This window comes from Leucopleurus acutus (genome assembly GCF_964270905.1).
Source record: "Leucopleurus acutus genome assembly, chromosome: 7".
NCBI lineage: Eukaryota > Metazoa > Chordata > Mammalia > Artiodactyla > Delphinidae > Leucopleurus > Leucopleurus acutus.
Window position 1 is genome coordinate 36,505,468 of NC_139150.1, and position 22,849 is coordinate 36,528,316.

The following is a 22,849-nucleotide window of genomic DNA, read 5'->3' on the forward strand; positions in this document are numbered from 1 at the left end:
ATTTCATATAACCACTGCATTTTAGAGTTGAAAGGACCTTGGAGATCACCTCTAATTGTTCTCAAACCTGGCCATGCACTAGAACACCTGGCCTTCCTAGGCCTTACCCTAGACTACAGAATTGGAATTTGGGAATGAAGCACAGAAATCTAAATTTAAAACAAGGCCTCAAAGATGATTCTTATGCAGCCATCCTGGGGCCAGAGTTGGGGAATCTCTCTACCACATTACAGATAAAGAAACCATTTCCTTAGCAGGGGAGAGACTGCCCCAGGTCACAGAGCAAGTCAAAAGTAGAATCTGAGACTAGAATTAATGTTTTTAGATCTCTTAGATCACTGTTCAGAAAATACCACACTGTGTTAAAGTCACTGTAAGGAAAATAAACAAAACAAGACAAACAAAAACTTCCTTGTACAATGCTATTTGGATAATCAGGGCTTGTAGACTATGATTAATATCACACTTGGAAGAGAATAAATTCTTAAAAGAATATGGGCATAAATAAAAGGTAGATGGAAAACAAGTACACCCTTACTAATGAATAGAGATGATTTTGGCTTTTATTTGCAACTAACTTCCAAGCTGGCTACGTGATCTAGACTTATTAAAGGATCAGCTTTACTGACACTTAAAACCTAGCTTCAAAGGATCCATCTATGTAGTTGTGTACAGCTGTACTGCATTTTCTCTACTAAATAATATTCTACTGTAGGAATAAACCACACTTGATTTATCCAAAGCAAAACAAAATACCCAGGACCCATAGATAAGGGCTAATGAATTCACCCAGTATGAATTTTTTCTGTTAGAGATCTCATCAAATAATATAAAATAGTGAAAAGTAAATATTCTTGGTATTCTTTAATAGTGGTCTTTTTTATATTTCTCTTCATCCATGTTTCTTTGTTTTAGTTTGACTTTTCAGCTACCCATTATAGGTAGCCCTCTATTTTGGTTCAATGGTTTCAGGAACACTTTCAATAAAATGATCTAAATCACTATTAAAAAGTCATCTGCTACCATGACTTCCTTGGTGGTCCAATGGTTAAGACTCCAAGCTCCCAATGCAGGGGGTCCGGCCTCGATCACTGGTCAGGGAACTAGATCCCGCATGACGCAACTAAAAGAGCCCTCATGCTGCAAGCAACTGAAGATCCCACACGTGGCAACTAAGACCTGGTGCAGCCAAAAAAAAAAAAAAGTCATCTGCTACCAACTTTCCAGCCCCTCTTAACTGGGTGAATAAAATTCTCATTGCCCTTCTCTTTTCTTTTTTTTGTTTGCTTTGCTTTTTTTGGCTGAGCTGAGAGGCTTGTGAGATTCTAGTTTCCTGGTGGAACCAGGGCCCTCAGCAGTGAAAGCACGGAGTCTTAACCACTGGACCGCCAGGGAATTCCCTGCGATTCTCTTTCTAACATGCAGGTTGTTCCTCTTGTTCCTCTTGGTTCCTCTTGGTTCCTCTTGGTTTTGGCTTTTTTGGCCTTGTTCCTAAAGAAGTATGTTTATTATCTTGGTGGCCGTCCTGGGTTACATGGCCTGATTTCCATTTTTGTTATTCTTCCAGTTACTCTTAAAGTCTCTAGAGCTGTGGTTTTCAAGTGGAGGTAATCTTGCTTCCCAGGGGGCATATGGCAATGTCTGGAGACATTCTTGGTTGTCATAACACGGGGGGGTTGGGGTGTTCTACTGAACTGACATCTAGTAGGTAGAGGAGTCTAGAGATGCTGTTAAACATCCTACAATGCATAAGACAGTTCCCATACAACAAAGGATTATCCGGCCCCAAATGTCAATAGTGTCAAGGTTGAGAAATTCTGCTCTAGAAACTTACAAATTTGTTCAAGCTTGATTTTTTTTTTAATTTGATCTTAAAAATAAAAGAAATATCACTCTGGGTCAGCCTTGTGGATCACTTAGCTTCAGAGAGAGGTACTAAAGGACACAAAATCTGAAAAATGTCAGAGATCAGCTAACCCAACTTGTTTGACAGAAGCTAGAGTCTGAGGCCTAGAAAGGAGAACTACTTATGGACCCTAGCTTTCACCCACAAATGGGTTGGCAAACTATGGCACCCAGGCCAAATCTTGCCCGCTGCCTGTTTTTGTAAGTAAAGTTTTATTGGAACACAGTCACACCCATTCATTTACATATTGTATATGGTTACCTCACACTGTAATAGGAGAGTTGAGTGGACAGTAAGCCTAAACTGGCTGGTAAGCCTAAAATATTTGCTTTCTGACTCTTCACAGAAAAAGTTTGCTAACCGCTGATATAGAAGGGCTCAGCTGTCTCTCTTGATGTCACATCCAGAGCTCAGAGATGTTCCCTAAGCATTTCTCGTTTCCCTTAATGTTCACTGATAGACCTTGCATGCATAGCGTTACTCTAACTTGTTGAACTAAAAACTTTTGTATTTCCACGTGGCAGCACCTCTAGTGTTAACACCATTTTTACATCTCTTTCTTTATCTTTACCAGTTTTAAGGTTTCAAACTATGGTCCTTATAGGGAATAGACTGGCGGTTGCCAAGGGGGAGGTGGGTGGGAGAGCGTTGGATTGGGAGTTTGGGGTTGCATGGTATATATACCATGCAAACTGGTATATACAGAATTGATAAACAACAAGGTTCTATTGTACAGCACACGGAACTATATTCAATATCCTGTGATAAACCGTAATGGAAAAGAATGTATATATATATGTATAACTGAGTCACTTTGCTGTACAGCAGTAACACAACATTGTAATTCAACTATACTTCAGTAAAAAATGAAATTAAATTTAAAAAAGAATGGTCCTTCATTCAAGTATACTGGTATTTGATGAATTCATCAATTCTCTGTTGCTTACTTTACACGCATCATGATTTTATCATATCCCCCTCTGATAAAAGATTCTTAACCTTAGGTAACTCTACCTAAGCTATAAACTATAGGTAACTCTACCTTTTCACTGCTAAAACTACTGCTGACTAGTTTGACAGGGCTTAAGACACACATGAGTTACAGCCCTGGCTGACAGTTTCTTCATTTCTTAAGATGGTCCATCAGGGTCTTAGCTAGTCAATTCTTAAGTCTTTCAAATGTCTGATCGCCATCTAGTGGCAAAAGTAGGCAGTAACTGAGGGTTTATACTCAGTTGGGTTTATACCAAGCCTCTTTTTTTTTTTTCCTGTTGCGGAGCACAGGCTCCGGACGCGCAGGCTCAGCGGCCATGGCTCAGGGGCCCAGCCGCTCCGCGGCATGTGGGATCTTCCCGGACCGGGGCACGAACCCGTGTTCCCTACATCTGCAGGTGGACTCTCAACCACTGCGCCACCAGGGAAGCCCCCAAGCCTCTTCTGATCTTCTGCCACCAATATTAATACTCAATGTGACTCCATATAGCAGCTCCCTCACCCCACTCATCTTACTCTATAAATCAAAATTACAGTGTAACTGAGGTTAGGATCTACAAAAACCTCAGAGACCCAAAGAACATGTCAGTATGTAAGCGTTGACAGCAAGAGACCTTCAAGTCCCAAAGCCTTCACTATACAGCTGGATAGAGATGTACACAGTAAGCAAAGGGCAAAGGCGGGGCTAGAACCCAGATTGCTCTGCCAGTGCTCTCCCATGACACTATCCTGTGAGAAGACTTTGGATTATTATTCTGAATGCAGCCAATGCAAGGTTGAATTTATGTCCATAGAGTAACCTATTTTAAGTCTATTTTTTAAATCAACATCTTAAATTGTGAAAAAAATCATTTTCTTGAAGTATTATTATTTCCCTTAAAAATTTTTGATCATGAAATCTTTCCTCAGGCAGCTGCTTTCATTAGCCAGTTCCCTGCCCTACCTAAAATGGTTTTTGAGAACTGCAATAAGCCCTCCCACCTGTGGGCACACCTAGCAGAAAAACTAATATACAGAGTGAAATCAAAGTCAAGGGAACCCTATGTGATCCTTTATGCCACACTGACCTTCCTTCTGGGGGGAAGAGCCATTGGGGTCCATCTGCGAGGTAGACTCTGCAGCTCTAACCTCTTGCTCAGAACTTGGCTCTGCAGATTTATTTTCTGACCTGGCCACTCACTTTTCTACTTCAGTGACCCCTTCTGGCATTTCTCCATTTGTCCACTTGTCTCAATACTTTCTCTGTCCACTGCCCTTTTACTACTGCTGGTCCCTCCAGCTTCCCTTTCCCACCAATGATGAGGATGATGAAAATGAAACAAACATTTCACATGAATCTTATTAAAAACAAACAAAACCAGGTTTGAATCTTGGATATTTTAGTCACTTCTGGACAAAGACCCAAAAGAGTACATTCTGTGAACTGTTATTAATGTTTCCTATTCCCAAGGCTACTAGTTAAAAGGGGCTGCTTTGTTCCTAAGGGCTCAATAAATAAAATCTGTTTGCTTTTCACAGATGGACTGAGAGTTCTCCCAGTTTGAAGTTTTGCATGAAGAATCTAGCTTATTAAGTGCTAAGTTGGGGCTTCCCTGGTGGCGCAGTGGTTGAGAGTCCGCCTGCCGATGCAGGGTACATGGGTCCATGCCCCGGTCTGGGAAGATCCCACGTGCCGCGGAGCAGCTGGGCCCGTGAGCCATGGCCTCTGGGCCTGCGCGTCCGGAGCCTGTGCTCTGCAATGGGAAAGGCCACAACAGTGAGAGGCTCACGTACTGCAAAAAAAAAAAAAAAAAAAAAATGCTGAGTTGGAGAGATTAAATAATTGACCTTTTTTTTTCTTTTTTTGGCCACGCCATGCAGATTGCAGGATCTTAGTTCCCCGACCAGGTATGGAACCCAGGTCATGGCAGTGAAAGCACCGAGTCTTAACCACCAGACCACCAGGGAATTCCCCAATAACTGACCTTTAAAAACATGTTTTTTAAACCTCCACAAGGTATTTTCTCCTTGTTGTGGACACCATGGCTTTTTAGTAAAAAAAAATCTAAGTGACTAGAATATGTAAAGGAGTTTAATAGGACATGGATATCACTAAACAAATGACTCTTCAGCCTCCCAAATAATAAATGTCATTTCAATAGTGGGATACAAATGAAACCCAAAACTGAGATAAGATTAATAGGTCCAGACTGCTCAGAGAAGTTTGCTCATTATCACCCAGAGCATCCAACCAGCTGGAAGCAAATTCACTGGCAAGTAATACCTGCAGAGTAACATAAGGTCTAGAACACAGCTTACACAGAGTATGTGTTTGTGGCAAACTGACTGCAGCAATGGCCCCAATTTTTTACATTTCCCTGTATCTATTTCTCTCACACTAACTCTGGACTTAGTCATGTGATTTGCTTTAGTTAAGTGGACAGTAGCAAGCATGAGGTAAGTAGAGACCTGCACATATACTTGCATGTTTCCACTTCTTTTCTTGAGCCCCTGCCACCACCATGGGAACCTGCCTGAGCTAGCTAGCCTGCTAGAAGGCTGGGAGAGACACATAGAGGAGAGCTGAGCTGACTTAGCCAAGGGCATCCTAAACCAGCCAGACCCTGGCTGACTTGCCAGCTGACTGCAGATGCACAAGTGAGCCCAGCCAGAAGCAGCTAGGCCTGCTAAATGCATGAGAAATAATAAATTATTATTAAATAATTCTAGGCTATGGAGTTTTGGGATGGTTTGCTACACAACATTGTGATTACAGATACAGTATTCAGTGCTTTCTCTGTTCATTCAAAGAATGCCTGATTCATAGACATTTACACAGGGTTTTCGCATAAAACTGCTATTTACTCTGAAACAAAGAACCTTATGTACTGTCCAGAGTGGGAAAACTTTCTATTAAAAAATTCTATCTATAAAAATACTAACTGTAGCACCTATTTACAGGCAACAAATTTTTGTTCATCTTTTAAGTCTTACCTGCTCTGTGAAGACTTCCCCATTACCCTGGGAAGGGTTTTTTCCTCCAGGCTTCAACGTGTCTTGCACAGACTTCTAGCAACGTACTTGTCTCACTGTATTGTAATGGACTATTTGAATTTCTCTCTTCCCATGGACTAGGCTATGAACTTCTTACAGACAGTGGCTAAATCCTTCCATCTTTGTACTCTGAGAACAGTGCCTGATACATATTAAGTGTATCAACTCAATGAATGTTGAAGGAATGAAGGAATGACATGCATGCAAAGACAATTGAGACAATGGACTCTGTCCTAGGAACTCAAGACTTTAGCATTAAAAAGTGACTTGAAAACAAAGACTTACACTATACGGTGACCAATGCTATAATAAAGCATGTCAAGTGTTTATAAATAGCAACTAATTTTGTGTGTGTGACGGTAGAGGGCTGAGCAGGAAAGGTTTTAAAGAGGAACCATCTAAGCCAGAATTTCAGTAGGGGTTATGGCATGCTGGGGTGGGGTGGGGGTGAAGGGGAGTTCTGATTTGTAATATTTGCTGATATGTGTGGTATAAATACCCCCATCACAGCTGCTTTTCAACTTAAAAGCTGGCTTGCCAAACTCCTGAATATTTAACAACCAGTTCTCCCTAGCTGGTAGGAGCTGGCTCCAGCCTACTAATGGATGGGGATGATAGGATGGATTCAGGAAACAGGAATTCCAGGAGGGCAACAGGTGGTACAACTACAACTAACAAATACAACACATGGTAATCTGGGAAGTTATAAGCAGTAAGCTGCTGAAGTGTCAAGGAGGGAAGAGTCGGGGGCTAGGTCGAGAAAAGCTTAAGTATACCAGGCTGAGGAACATGAACTGTATCTTACAGGTGAGCCGCTGAAGAGTTTCAAGGAAGGGAGTGATACGACCATATTTGGTCTTTAAAGAGGTCACCCTAGGAGAAGTGGAGATAGTAAATAAGAGGAGAAATTAGAGACAGGAAAGCTAGTTGGGCAGCTATTGTAGTTGTCCCCCAAAGTGGTATAAAGGCCTGAGGTAGGCAGTAACTGAGGATCTGGAAAGGAGACCAATTTAAGACATATTCCAGAGGCAAATCTTTAGAGCTTAATAGCCAGTGTTTTTATTTTTTGTTTTGTTCTGTGGGAGGTGGTGAGAAAGAAGAAAGAGTAGACAACACCTCCTAGGCTTTTAGTTTATGTGTCTGGGAGGACTGTACTTAAACAACCAAGCAAGAAATGCAAGAAAAATGGTAAGTTTTTGTTTGGGGATGTGTGTATGTGTGGTGTTGTGTAGCAGTAGGGTGGAGGGAAGAAGAGGTAGGGAAGGTTAACAGTCAGTTTGGCTGACTTGGAATGTCAGTTGAACATCAAAAGAACACATATCCAGCAGTGATTCAGGAGAAAAAGAGGTTAGCAAAGAAGATTCTGGAGTTGTCATCATATTGGGGCAATTAAAGCTATGGGAGTAGATGAGATTGCCTAGGGAGAAAAACCTGGCCATTTGGATCAGACCAGGTCACAATCTAATCAGACTTGATCAGATTTCCCTTTTGGGATGATCTCATTCAGGTGACTTATAAGAAGAATGGACTGCAGAGGAAATACACTAGCTCAAGGAGACTAAATGGGAGCTATTCCCTTCCCCAGTACAAAGTATGACAGAACAAAACAACATACAAATGGAACGTAATCAAGGTTTTATACTATCTCAAGCCAGTACTGCAGGACCTAATAGGTTTCGCTCTTTTTGGAGCTCATCAGCTGCAGGTAACGGCTCATATCTAGTCTGATACAGCATACCTGTACAGCATTTTACCATTTACAAAGCCTCCCATTCACAGTCTTCTACTTACCATATTCTGACAATTCTTGGAGTTTCCTTGGTACTAAAAGAAGCTTTACATTTAGGTGCTGAAGGCTCTGCTGAGGCAAAGTACCACATGATTCTTTTTGCTAAAATCCCCAAGCCAACTGTCCAAAGCCTAGGCTGTCATCTGCCATGTAAGAAGGTCTACTCTATTCCTGGAACTACTGTGGCACAGATCCAATCACACCGAGGCACAGAAGGCCTCTAGCTGTCCAGAGAATCCTGCTGGTCCTACATCCCTGCCCTCCTAGGTCTAAATTTTTAGGGCTATTTTTTCATCCCTTTCCTTTATGCTTCTGGTAGTAAATCTAGAGTCAAGGTTAATTTGAGAGAAAAGGAACAAAATAAAATTAAAACATAGAAATCTTTAAAACAGAACATTTTATTGCGACATTTCCTGAGGATACACTGGACAGCCCATACAGACATACATAAATATGCACCAAACACTGGCATCCACGGGTACCACAAAGTGTGTGGTAAGCCACCATTTGTGTACAGAAGGGTAGAAGAGGACTACATACACATATTTACTTTTATGTGCATAAAATATCTCTGGTGACCTTAGGAACTGGGTGGCTGTGGTATAAGAGGTAGGAAAGAGACTTTTTATTGTATACTGTTTTGAATTTTGAACATGTGAATATTCAAAAAATAAAATTTAACACATACCTGCACTCTTATGCATTTAGCTGTGTGTTGATAGGATAGTGCTGACAGAACTGAGCCTGGCACTCACAAGGCTGACCATCTTTGTTTCTGTGGTTCTTAGAGCCTCTTTTTAATATCCTCAGAGTCTTAATTTTATCTCCGCATTCTCAGAGAACCAGAGCCCCAGGACAGAACATTATTTTAGTTTTCTTTAGCAACAGTTTAGTTTAAAACTTAAATGGATTAAGCTTAAAAAGAAAAAAAAAAAAAGCAAGTCCTCACAAAAATATCTCCTACTGACTTTCCTTCATAGTTTCTCAACTTCCTTAATGAAATAACATCAAATAACTGGACTGAAGAAAGCTAGGAAGAATTGAAAATCACATTTCTGAAAACAATATAAAGAAAAGCGCAGAGAAGGATCTGTGAAAGAAGGAATAAAAAAGTAAAAGCACAAAAGTCTGAGGACAAATTTGCAACACTGTATTTCAGTGGCTCATGCAGCAAATGGAAAGGTATATATATTTATGGCCGTTATGTTAGAGAACGGCAGGTAAGGTGTGACATAAAGGTATGAAATGGGTTTATGAACCTGAAACTAAAATTTGTCTCATCATGTTACAGACACTGCCAGGTCTCTGGAAATACACCAGCCTCATATCATCTTGATGTTTATTCTGACATTCAAGAAAATCACTATCAACAACCAATTTTTGTTTTTAACCACCGTCTTGGTGGCTAGAAGAAAATGTTTTCAGCCAGCTATAGACAAAGACTATGCAAAAAGTATTACACTAGACGTCTCACACCTCATGGAAAACATGATTAAGTTTTTACTTTAGCTCTAATCAGCCAATTTGCCCTAGTATGGCTAAACTAGTATGGCTCTAGTTTATATCCAGCATTTGTTCTGATTGTTGGTGCCGGTCATTCCAGTTGTTTAATATTTTAAATATCATCCCTGGTCTAGTATCATACATCCATGAGTGCATGTGGCCTGATAAATACTTCTAGACGGGCCAAGACCAAGCCTGTGAAAACGCATGGCTAACCTAGAACCAAGCATGCCCATGACACTTGAACACATCTGTGATGGAGTTATCAAGCCACTGGTTGATTTTGATAGCGCTAACCAAATGTGTGTGATTCTGAAAGAAGTATTCTCAATTTCTGAAGGAAGTACTCTTTCATAGGTATGAGTCAGAATAAGAGAACTGCAAAGATGGGAGAATAGCCAAATCGCCTATCCATTGCAGAAATCCCCTCCACAATGTATTTATCCAGTAAATCTTTGCTTTGAACACTTTCACTAATAAGAATTTCTCTTTTTCTTGGAATATCTCAATCTAATATTCTCATTGAATGTCAGATCAGTACATGGCTCCTTCTCTTTCCATTCCCTAAAAATGATTTTCAAAATCAGCTTTCTATTTTTTCTATATTTTTTCTTTCATAAAGCTTTCTTTCACTCTCAACGTTCAAGGGTTACTTCATGGTTGACTTTGGGCATGATCTCTCCTCATCTTTAGTCTGGTATTCCTAACTACCTCTGAGATATGGGTTTTTACACTTAAAAAGACCTAACAATATACTTCAATTTCTTTAAAATCCCTTCCCAATATATATGCTATCTTTGCTGTGTATTTTCTCTCTTTTTATTTAAACTCAATAATAAATTATTACTGTTTTATACAACCTGTGTGTGTTTTAACTTAGTCACTTTGTATTTTTATTGTTCTCATTTTCCTTTGCATCTCAAATAATTATAGATATTTTAGAAATTCCTTTAAAGAAGGATTTCTAGCAAGGGTCCAGTACTGGCAATTCTCTGTTTTTGTCGTATGGAAATACCTTAATTTTGCCTTCTTTCTTGAAAAATATTTTTGCTGGATATGATAGTTATTTTCTCTCAGAACAGTTTAGGTATCATTCCACTGTTCCTGGCTTCCTCTATTGCTACTGAAAAATCAGCTGTTGACCTCCTTTGAAGACAATGTCTTTTTTCCTGACTGCTTTTAAGACCTGTGGCTATGAGGTCTGTCTGTAACGTATGGATTTAAAAAAAAATCCTGCTGGAGATTTCTTGGGCTTCTTTAAACACTGCCTCTGTCCCATATTCTTTCTTCTTCTTTGAGTATTCCAATTAGAATACTTCCTCTATTCTCCATGTTCCTTAAACTCTCTTTCAGCCTATCCTGCGCTGCTTTTCCATATAACTTCTTTAGTCCTATCTCCCAATTCACTAACTGTTTTTTATATTTCCCTGAACATCATCTCCTATATTCAATCCTTTATAACAAATCCTGAATGATGGACTCTACCTTCAAATCTCTGATTTATTCCCAAATACTCGATTTTATTGCTATCATCCTAGTTGTGGGCCTTATTTGTTTTTAGCTAAGTTAGAGGAACTTGGGGGATCTAAAACTTAGCCTGCACATACCTAACACTTGAAGCTTTCTAAAATATTGGACTTTTATTTGTTATGTTGGTCTCCTATCACAGAATCTTTATCATCTCCCTCTACTAAATAATGGGCTGAGCCCCAAAATATCATTTTTCCAGGATCTGGTCCCACTTTGCCTCTCCAAGCAGATTCTCAGCCCAAAATAGGCCTATCTTCTTTTTCACCCCCCACCTCAGTCATGTGCATTTTTGCTAACATGCTGTTGATCCAGTCTTCTGACCCAAATTATACCAATCCTTTCAGGCCTCTCTTTTGCAAAGTTTTCCCTGTTAACTTCCAACATGCTCAGTCTGCTTTCCAATTTCCTTGAGTTCTTGCATGTTCAGTACATATTTTAACTATCTTGACTCAGGTATAATTCTTTAGTATTTGAAGTTGAGCTATATGTAGCTTAACCATAATTCTAACATAGGTCTGACTTCAAAGTTTGTTTTCTTTCTTTTTTTAAGATAATTTTATTTTATTTATATATTTTTGGCCATGCTGCGCAGCTATAAGGGATCTTAGCTCCCCGACCAGGAAACGAACCCATGTCCCCTGCAGTGGAAGCATGGAGTCCTAACCACTGGACCACCAGGGAATTCCCGAAAGTTTGTTTTCTTTCTAATGTAATAAAACTGCCTCTCACTATTCAATAAATATTTGTTGATTTGCCTGAAAAGAAACCAGATACTATAAAACCAGACATAAAAATGCTTTACATTTCACTAGTTTATCTTAGCTTGGTTGGAACAAAACAATCTTAAATGGCATAAAAATTTTAAACTTTATTCATGTAAGTAAATTTCTCAGGAAATTCCCTCGAAGGGGATTCTGCAGCAGCTTATCAGTAAAGATAAACATTAGCTCCTTCAAATATAACCGCTCATTCTCTGAATCTCTAGTCAAACTGCACAACACCATCCTTCAGGGTAAATGTTAACCCGTAAAGTTGTAAGCCTAAAGGAACAGCTTACACATCTGGAAGTTCACTTCCAGGGACCACTCCAGTGTTAAGGAAAAGGTACCAAAAGCCTAGTTTTATAAATTATTCTAATGTTGATAAGCAACTAATCCAGTTAAAATAGGTTGCACTACACCAATGTTACCCAATTCACTTTATAACAAATAGCCATTATGTCTAGACTAGACTTTAACAATTCAGTGAGAGTGACTGTTATTTGGGGCTTATAATGCAGAAACTTCTTTCTGTGTTAAAGTGCTCTTGTCTCTCTTTTTATTTCTAAATAACATAAAAAATCAAATTGAATCTTGAATTATCTTGAATAATTTGTACAGTTTTATATATATATAAAACACACATATATATATAAAACACATGTATACTTTACATATATGTATTACATATGTATGTTTTACGTTTATATATATGCGAAAGAACCTTCTTGGCATGTATATTTTTGGAAGATAGTTGCTTAATTCTAGGCCAAATAGGGGAGGATAGACTGGAAAAGGTAAACTACTCTTAGTATTTCTCTCATAGGACAGTGTTTATCTCTCTTACCTTTCCTGTCCCGTCCTTCATCAACACATACTGGCAGACTTCCTAGGGCAATGCAGAAATCCAGACAAGAGAAGGAAGCACACTAAAATAATGGAGGACAGGCTACAGGAGATGGACAGTGTCAGACATCATGTGGGAGAAAAGAAGGAATTATCACAGTTAGCCACTTTGTTCAAGAAAAACTAAAACTAGTTATTTCAAAGGTAGAGAGATAAGAAAAAAAAGAAAGATCTTTTACTTCTTTGTAGAAAGGCTCTTTTCAATAAGAACAGAGAAGAGTTGCAGTTAATTTGGAAATTTGTCTTCAGAGAAACAGATATAACTTAGCAATAGTACAAAGGAACAAAGGATAAATAAGATTTTTCCAATTCCAAAATATTAATCGAGAGCTATAATTACAGGCTTTGAGAAAAGAAAAAAAAATTAGAACTATAATCTAGAAGCAGTTAAGAGAGTTGTTCTATCTTTCTTCTCCAAGAGAATACAGACTATTAAAAGCAATAGGAATCTCAATGTTTATACATACAAATGATGAATGAGGCATATGTGCTTAAGTATTCTTAATTACACGGTCTTACACTATAAAAAATAATATTGTCATACTTAACAATGAAGTTCTAGGAACTGAACAATGTAGTCCCAGTGAGGAGCTCTATCACATTAGGGACAATCTTTTGTACATATTTGTCTGATGTGAAATACCTCCTCTACCTCTGCCCCTCCACAACCTGTTCCCCCCCACACCCAATCTAGATACCACAGTGCTTGAAACACCACCATTGGGAGACAAGAGTCCTTCAGATTTAATAGCCTTTGTAATTTGGTATGTACCTTTCCCCCCCAAATGTAAGATGCTAGGAAAGTCTGAAGCTACTCACACTAGCAATGTGATTTTGTTTCTTCCAATTAGAGGTAGTTGATAAAAGTGGATACCTGGATGGATCAAGGTATAGGAAAAGGGGCAAAAGAGGATATGGAACCTAAGAAAAACTATTTTACAACCTTGGATACAACCAGTTGCTTTATTATGAAAACATTATAGGTTAAATCCTCTGTATATGTGATTTAGGCATTTCTTTCAAATTAACGTTTAATTTCAACAAGTTAATTAAAATTATAACATTTCTAAAAAAAGGTAAATGACATTTTTCTCAGCGCCATATTTTCTGTAAAGTAAAAGGCAATTTATTTAACGATGAATTCATTTTTAAAATTTGAGTGATTTTATCAATTCTGATAACATCTAATTAGTCTATCCAAATTTGTTAGATAAAATGCATACCTCATATTCTTTTCTGCAAACTCTGGAAATATCATTTTTTGAAGATGCCTAAAAAATAACAAATTTCTGCATTAATTTATTTAATCCACATTAAACAAACATTAGCTCCAGATATGCTAGAATTTCACTCTCACTTTTATGGCTTTAATCTCACATAATGACACAGTCCTTTTGTTATTTCAGAAACTAGATAACTTTGAAGGAAATGTAAATCAGAGGACTTTTTTTTTAAGCTGAATTCCATTCTGTAGCAAATTTTCTTGTGAAGCTCTGAAGCTCTGCTGCAGTGAATTTTCTTGTGAAGCTTTGCTAGGGCATTTATAGTTTGCTTTTTCTTTAACCCTTCATGTTTTAAGTTCCCATATGAGCCAAGATCCATATATAACAGAGGAGACAACTAAAGAGTGAAAGGCAATGCCAGGCAATTAATAAGTTATTTTTATGTAATTTTCTTAACAAGTTTATGTAGAAGATATTATTCCTTCTACAGATGAGGAAACTGACAGACAGAAAAATAGAAAGTTATTTACTACATTTAAGTATACACTTTCTATAAAAAACAAGCCAAAACAAATCTGCTGAGGGGTGGCTGTTCTTCCACATGATGGTAATCCTCATTTAGAGACGGAGTTCCAGAGCCATGGACTCTGGTTCCTTGTTCTATTTCCTCCCGTTCTATCACCTAGGCTCATGCAATCCTGAATAGACCAGCTGATGAGGACAGGGAAAGCAAGAAGCAGAATGGACTGGCAACTAGTCTGTGGCCCACTAGATGTACTACAGCTCAAATGCTCTATAACTCAGTTTCATCTCAATGCCTGGAGGAGAACAGCAGATAGCTAGGCTATGTGCTGCCCAAAGAGTGTGGCTCAGTGGTCTGTATGAAAGTGAAGGCATCACCATGTCTCATATACTCCTGTCTAGAGACCAGTCACTAGAAGGAGAAAATAAGAGAAGGCTTTCCCATTTAGTTTTAGGGACACTTAAATTTCCCAGTTTTCCATACTCCCACCATTTGGAGTATGAGGAGCCAGGAGACCAGTTTTTCCACAGCACTCTGAGGAACCACTATGAAAAATATACAGTGAGGAAGAGTTCAGGGGCCTAACTTGAATTGGACCTGAGATATATCAAATCAAGAGAAGTCATAATTCACTGTAGGAGTCAGGCTCACCTTAGGGGCAGAGAATGTATAAAAGAACATACCCAGAGTAAACCCATGATGAACGACAGAGGGAAGATGAAAGCAAAATAAGCCAACTGTGTCAACTGCTCTCATCCAAGCATGCCTGAAATTTACACGACCATTTGGAGTCATTCAGCACTGACTAAGCATGACCATAGGCAGAATACAAAAGGCCTTGATTCCTATCATATTCTTTCTTTGTGTGGCAGATAGAAGTTAAGAAAGAATAAGAGAAGGTTGAGGGTCTTACATGCAACAGCCATAACTGAAAAGGCAGCATGTCTAAAAGGAAATGGTCCATGTAAGAAATGCTAAATTTGCAGCTTTTATGGGTCACCTCTCCAAAGATATGAGGTAGGCTAGGTCCAAGACACAGCCGAAACTGAAACTTTACTCCATGCTGCTTAAGAGCCTGATTGCCAAGTGTTACCTGCTTGCATGCCTGTCGACACTCCAAGGTAATAGCCAGTTCACAGCAGCCTAAGCCAACCCAGCCATCAGACTTCTTAAACACACCTTAAAAAGAAAATGTTCGAATGTTTTGGTCATAAGTAGTGACAAACACAAATAGAGTGCCAAACTGGTTCATGGATACCACTACAAGTCAAAGCAGGTGTCCATAAGAAAGCTAGCTTAGATAGCAGGGTCTCAAAGTATGAAGCCCCTCCTCCCACCCTTACTCTCAATGCTATCAGTCTTCTCAGGGTCCCTCACAGCATAATTACCAGGTCCTTTGTTTTTTTCCCTCTTCTCCCTGCCCACCCTAAACTCTCTTTAGCTCATTCTCACTCTTAGGTAAACAGAATCTCTAGAGGACATACAGGCTAAGGAAAGCAATGAGAGGCTTTCTTCACCTTTGGACTATGAACCAGAAGAGGAAAGGATTCCAATTTAACTTAATAAGCCAACAAACAAAAAAGGGCATGAGTATTATTGTATTCCACCATTCAAAATATTAAATACCTAGAATATCATAAAACACATGATGCTGTTTAAAAACTGATACTTAGTAAACAGACAGGAACATCTCCTGTGAGCCATGACTGACTTTGATGGGTATACTTTATTGTGGGGCAAAATGACTATTCTGGTTCAATTTATGCATAGCTCTATTTCTCCAACCAAATTACAGTGATACCAAAAGGTGATAAAATTACAAAGTGTTCTAATGCAATTTTCAGATCCCTTTTTGCAATCATAAATGTCAATGAATAACTCCTAGGATAAAATTAGGAGATATAAGTAATAATTATGAAAAAAGAAAAGATTCACTTGTAGGAATGCTGCAAATTCCTTCTTATCTCTTTTAAGAAATGCTTTATGCTGCTTCCATATAATACATAGATCTGCAAATCCACATGTACATTAGATTATTATTTCCATTTTTTAAAAATGTCAGGGATTCAAGGCAATATGTAACATAGTTCTCTACACGAAACTAAGACCTAATATAACAAATAGAAGTATTCTGCTAAAAAACAAACCAAAGCAAACAAATGGCCCATGGACAGACAAAGCTCTCAAAATATAATCATAAACCATCCCAATTGTTAAAACTGGCTAAAAATCCTGCATATCATAAGCTTCTATAACCCTACATGTTTTAATGGTATAAAGGGCAACAGACTCCCATCTAGTCCCATTGCCTAGTATAGTTAGCTTCCTCTCAATCTTTGCTGCTTGCTATTCAGAATCACTCATATTCTAGAAAGAATTTTGAATGGAATCAATGTAGGTCATAAACTCTGTGAACTTTTACACCATAATGCATTTTACTGCTGTTTTCACATATCCAGTGCCTCTTAGAAAATATTAAATTATTCAACAAGCATTTACATTCACTGAACCCCTATTATGTACAAGGCACTCTATTAGGTATTTTGTGGGCTATGAGATAGATAAAATATATGATTTATCCCTTTATGGAGATTACAATTTGATAGGAACAATACACACATATATATAATTGCAGACACTAGGGAGAGGGATAACTGGGAGAACAAGCAAGGACGTGGGCAATTCTAGGAAGCAAATAGTCCACTTTGTTTGAAATGAAAACTTCAGACAGTGTGAGAGCCTTCAGAATTCAGAGAAACATAAGATATAGTCCCTTTTTTTCAAGGCACTGGCTTTAACCAGGACTGGAAAATGAGCTTTAATCCTAGGAGACCATGAATACCAGGCTAGGGAGTTTGACCTTTATTCCGATGGAAGTGGATATCCCCGGAGGGATTTTTTTTGAAGGGGGTGGGGAGGACAGCTATGGTGTATTGAAACACCAGTTACAAGGTTATTGCAATAATCTACCCCAAAGGTGTAATCATAAAGGCTTGAACTAGGAATAGTGAGGATAGATGCAAGATTTTACAAGAAGAGAGTCAATGAGCTAAAAAGAAAAAGCTATCAGAGATAATGACTTGAGGGCTTCCAGTCTAGAGTGTCATTCACAAGAGAAAGCAGTTATAAGATGAGTTTGGTTTTGAATTGGCACTTCAGATGCCACCTGGATGCATAGATCCAGGTAAAGACGTGTAGAGGTCATGAACAATGACTTGGATTTGAAAGTTATCTTCCCAGAGCTGATTAGATAACAGTTCTGGGAAGGAATGTGGTTACCAGGGTGAATGTGGAGAGAGAAGGGAAGAGGACCACACACAGAAATAACTGTGGTAGTTAGGGGGGGACGGTGTGTGGGGGAGGTGGGGATAAGAGAGGGCAAAGTCACAAGGCCAAGGTGAGGTCACAAGGAGGGAGTGGTCAATCATAACAAGTGTCACAGGGAAGTCAAAGAGAATAAGTACTGAGAAAAAGCCATAAGATCTAGGAACCAAGAGATCCTGGTGATCTTTCAAAGACCAGTTTCAATAGAATGGTAGAAGTGGAGACAAGAGTACCATTAAGGACTGAGTGAATGAGAATTAATTATACATTTGAAAATTTGGGTGTCTACAGGAAGGAGAGGATAGAAATTCAAGGGTAAACATTAGGTTTCAGGACTATGACACAGATTTTACAATCACAAAATAAGTTTCAAAAAATAAAGCGCTAAATGTTGCAGTTCTATTGCTTACCTGGCAAAGATGAATTCATACAACTCCAAATTTCAACCTAAAATTGTAATCACCAAAAGACTTTTATGTAGATAACCAGTTCCTAAATATGAAAATTTCTACAGAAATTATGTATAGCTAATTTGATTATGTTTGTGTCTACACAATCAATGATCTAGAACTATATGAGTATCAACCAGCTATTCAGGGAAGAAAAAACAGAACTGAGATGTAAAAATGCTGCTTGCTGCTTTCCCATCTTTCCATCTGAGAGTACTAAGGACAAATATGGTTACTCAGGATGCTTACTAGGATAACTGTTTCCAAGCACAGAGATAAAAGTGCCTGTTGAGTGACTAAAGGAAAATATGTCAGTCAGAACTGTTTGATCATCAACCTTCCCCCCCATTTAACCCAAGCTACCTTATCTAAGGAGGCTCCCTCATGCCAGCTCAGACTTTCTTAGCCTGGCTCATGAGTATCCCAAACGCTGAGGATGGCCCATGCATTAGAGGCATTTTAAGTTACATGCATGCAATACATTCAGACAGGCATGCAATGTATCTATAATATACCAGAAAATGGGAAGACAGAAGTAATGAGAAGTCACACATTTTCCCTTACCCCAAATCCAACTTTTTAAAAATCAAAATATATGTAAGACTTAGTTATTATGGTTTTCATAAAATTGTCAAAATATGATAATAAGTAAAATTCCCAATTCCAGATAAACTATTATAATGAAATTTAAAGACTGGAATATGTCATATACCTACATCATAGGTATAAAATAAACAATGAAAAACAATATTCTATCTAGCAATTTGTGTGAAGATCTTTTTAAAGTACCTAGTTAAATCTAACATTTTACTTTGACCACAAACCCCAATCACACTGAAAGATTTGCTAAATCTAAAGTAACTCATTAGAGTGCTTCATTAGACAAAAGCTTCCATAGTTCAGTTAAATAAGACCTACCATTGTTTCAGGGCAATAATCTGGGGCTCGCTGCAACAGATGTTTTAGTCGGGATTCACTTTTTGAGGAGAATATCTATTTGACAAAAAAAAAAAAAAGTTTTGTGGCATTTTTTCAATAAGAAAATAGAGGAGGTAAACTTATCCTCTAGATTTATGAATTGTCTAGAATATTTTCCAATTTCCCTTTATAAACGGAAAACCTTTGGAAAGATCTAAATTAAGGTGAGGTAATATTTCTTGAAAGGTTGGTTAGCTTGGCAAATAATCAACAAAGTCTAAATACGGCAAGTCTAATGATCAAAAATGGAGAAAACCAGCTGTTAACCTGTTAGGGTACAGGGGAGGAAAAAAAAAAAACAGAAAAGAAAAAACAATAAATCTATTCTAAACTGTCCTATAAACTGCTTTTAGTCAACTGACCACAATGAAAAATAGACTATGCCATACCCTTTATATTGGTGAAGAACAACTTTGTGAATAGCACTGTAGCAAAAACTTATCCACAGAATTCCATAAAATAGAGACAAAGCCATCTTTTAAATAAAGCTGCTGAGGGGTTGACAAGTTCACTCATCAGGCTAGTTGGCTCACTTCCAACTACAACTTTAATTAATGCAATTGTAATTTGATGTCTCTGTAAATTTAAATCATTACATATATTATTACCTGCAAATAGTCAAGATTGTAAAGTCTATGAATGCTAACGACAATGAAAAAGGATTTATTTCCAGTTAGTTTTTCTTTCTCTTTTTTTTTTTTTTTTTGCGATACACGGGCCTCTCACTGTTGTGGCCTCTCCCGTTGCGGAGCACAGGCTCCGGACGTGCAGGCTCAGCAGCCATGGCTCACAGGACCAGCCGCTCCACAGCATGTGGGATCTTCTGGGACCGGGGCACGAACCTGTGTCCCCTGAACCACTGCGCCACCAGGGAAGCCCAGCCTTTGTTTTTATAACACTGATACCTCTGAAGGGTACAGGCAGTTGTTTTGAGGAATATCCCTCAATCTGGGTTTGCCCTATTGTTTCCTCATGATTCTGGTTATGTATTTTGGGCAAGAATCCTACTTAAGATACTGTGCTCCATCATGACAGCAGACACACGTTAATTTGTTCCATTATTGGTGATGTGAACTCTGAACACTTGTTTTAAGTGCTGCCCAGCAGATTTCTCCAAAACAATTATACTAAATAATATCTTCTACAATTATTATGTAAGCTTACCTGCTCACATACATCGCGGCACATTTGGTTATCCTTTGAATGATTACAACACAGCGCACCTAGGGAGAAAAAATAAACACCTGATGTTGCCTACTGTTAAATAAACATGATGATTAAGCTAAGCCAGATGGTTACACAAACCATTTATTCAACAATTATTACTATTACTATCCATTTTAACTCAACAAACCTTTGCTGAGTACCTATTTCAAGTCAAGGACGGTGCTGTGTTGGAAAATGTGGTTTTTGCCTTCAAGAAGCTTACAACCTAATAGGGGAGACTGTCATTTAGTAATAGCAGTTACTAGGTACTGTGTACTTTCTACATGCCAGAATTTTACTGCTTGCTTTATGTATTATCTCATTCAACCCTCATTATTACCCTATGGGCTATATTCTATTATTATACCTATAATGTAAGGTTAAATGATAAAAAGATAGTGAATTTTGTTTTGGACATGTTACATGTAAGCCTCCATTATCTCAGTGAAGTAGAGATTAGGTCTGAAAACAAAAAGAATTGAGATGGTGTTGGGCTTGAGGTGAGGTTGTAGAGGTCTGGAACAGCCATCGTAGAGAATAAAGAAGGCAACTATAAATGTTTCTCAAACTTCTGTTCTATGAAACACTGTTTCATGAATTGTTAATATCTATCCCTCAAGAGAAAATGTTTCATGTTCAAATAAATTGGGAAACAAAGGATTAAAAAATTAAAGAGAATTCTTTTCTGTAGGATTTTATGTAGGCTTTAATATGTTAATATGCATCATTAATCTCCTAAAAAGGGATCTAAGTAGACAGATTTCTCAGAGCACAGGATACTTTTTTTCATGCCACGTATTAACATTTCAGAATGCCAATTTGAGAAATATCAGAGAAAAGGAAACATTTGCCAAGCAGCATTATGGGCCCAGAGAAACTAACAAATTGGAGATAGAGATAATCAGCAGGGGCATGTTACTATTCTAGAGTGATGCTGACTGGAAAAAAAAGATACTACATTGATCAGTGCCTGTTTAGACTGCTAAGTCAAAAGAGACAAGGACATAAAAATATTATATTTCAGGCAGCTAGATCAATACAATGGTTTTATATATATATATATATATGCAACATAATCTCTTTAAATGAAATCTATATAATTTCAGTATACGTGAAAGCAGAGCTTTTTTGATTGAAGGTAGGATTAGTATTGGGGAGAAATGAATGAATAAAAAAGGTTCTCTTTAGCTCTTACCAACTCCTTTAAGTTCAAAACCAATCACTGTTAATCCATAAAACAATGACAGGGTACATGATATTACTGTGATATATAGTGATATTATAGTGACATTATATCACTATAGTTTAGTTTCATAAAAGACTATTGTGGGGCTGGCTTTCTAATACTATGTGGGAAAAGCTGTCTTAAAGTTCTAAACATTTGACTTTAAAATTCTGAAAAACATATAGAAATTCCATTAAGTTTCAGAAATTTTTAAAATTCCTTGTTTATAGGCTGTAGTTGCTTTCTTAGAAGCTACTAACTCCAGGGAGGGCCCAATCACTCATGAGACTTTCTCACAACACCCCTTCTCCCCTGCCATGCCACACCATGCCGACCCCCTCTTCTAAGATTCTGTTATGTCCCCAGCCTCATTAGAATGGAGAAGACAGGCAGGAAAAAAAGGGGGGGAGTCTCCTGTGTGATACTGATGTGCTCTTTTGAAGTGCTCAAGTTGTTGCCACTTTCTACTATCCTCCAACAACAAAGGTCACACGAGGGCAGAAAATCCAGCTGATCAAGAGCAAAGATAGCTCAGGATACCATATGGTCCCAATAAGCACAGGCTTAGCAAAAAGTAAACAGTCAGGCAGACAAGAGTCTGACTTGGGCCTAAGTATTTTTGGAAAAAAGTTTCTTGGAGCAAAGGTCTATTTAGAACAGAAACATAAAACATGTCATAATTAAAACTCCAATAACAATGAAAGGTTTTATTAAAAATATAAAGGCCTGTTTTTTTCCTATTTAATGGTGAAGGTCAAATTTATAGTGGAGTGACCACCAAAGTTACAATTTTAAAATAATTCATTTTTTCATTAAGAAACCCCAAAATTTGGAAAATAAGAAGAAAAATGACCTAATATTCCCACTGTCCTGCCAGAACGTGTGTTGACATTTTGACATATTTCCTTCTAGTCTTTCCAAAAGTCTTCTGAAATTTCTGACAAAATGGGATTAAAGAGAGCAGCCTGAAGTCTTCTGGTAATAATGCCCTTTCCCCTCCCAACCAAGCATTCCTCTGTAATAGTGCATTTCCTCCCTTGAGAGGACTGCCACCCTTCTAGAACAGGCTAGGGGACCTACACTCCATCACATTTTCCACACTTTATTTTTAACCTTAGTCATCGTTACATTTTTCTTTCTTTGAAACAACAAAAACTTACTAGAATCTTAAACACTGCATATTTTTTAAGAAATAAATATCTACAAATAGATATCAAGTCATATGCCTTCATTAAGAATGAGGGCAGAGGATTCAAACGCAATTAATGTGGCAATTAAAGGTCTCTGTCTTTTTTAGAGCTTTTAAAATGGATTAATTGGGTCACTGAACTATTAGAGTGCAAAAAAACTCTCCAAAGCCTAATGGTTTATACAAGAGAAGACATTGTGAATTCTAGAAATGTTTTGTTTTTATAATTTAATTCTAACCTAATTTCTAGCTCTTCAAGAATAGTTTAAAACTCTGGTTATTTTCATAAAATGGAACTGAGCAGATAAAGGTAA

General features: G+C 38.0%; 1 protein-coding gene across 3 annotated transcripts in view; it reads right to left on the reverse strand.

Annotated features, from left to right (window-relative positions):
* Positions 1-22,849, reverse strand: part of RECK (reversion inducing cysteine rich protein with kazal motifs) — a 72,952-nt gene that overhangs the window by 42,963 nt on the left and 7,140 nt on the right. For all 3 annotated transcript variants that reach the window (XM_082843207.1, XM_082843206.1, XM_082843205.1), the window contains exons 2-6: positions 20,080-20,138; positions 18,856-18,930; positions 17,899-17,935; positions 15,258-15,343; positions 13,642-13,689 (exon numbers count right to left, since the gene is read on the reverse strand). In XM_082843207.1, coding sequence (XP_082699333.1) covers positions 13,642-13,689; positions 15,258-15,343; positions 17,899-17,935; positions 18,856-18,930; positions 20,080-20,138 — 305 coding nt within the window. The remainder of the gene's footprint in view (positions 1-13,641; positions 13,690-15,257; positions 15,344-17,898; positions 17,936-18,855; positions 18,931-20,079; positions 20,139-22,849) is intronic.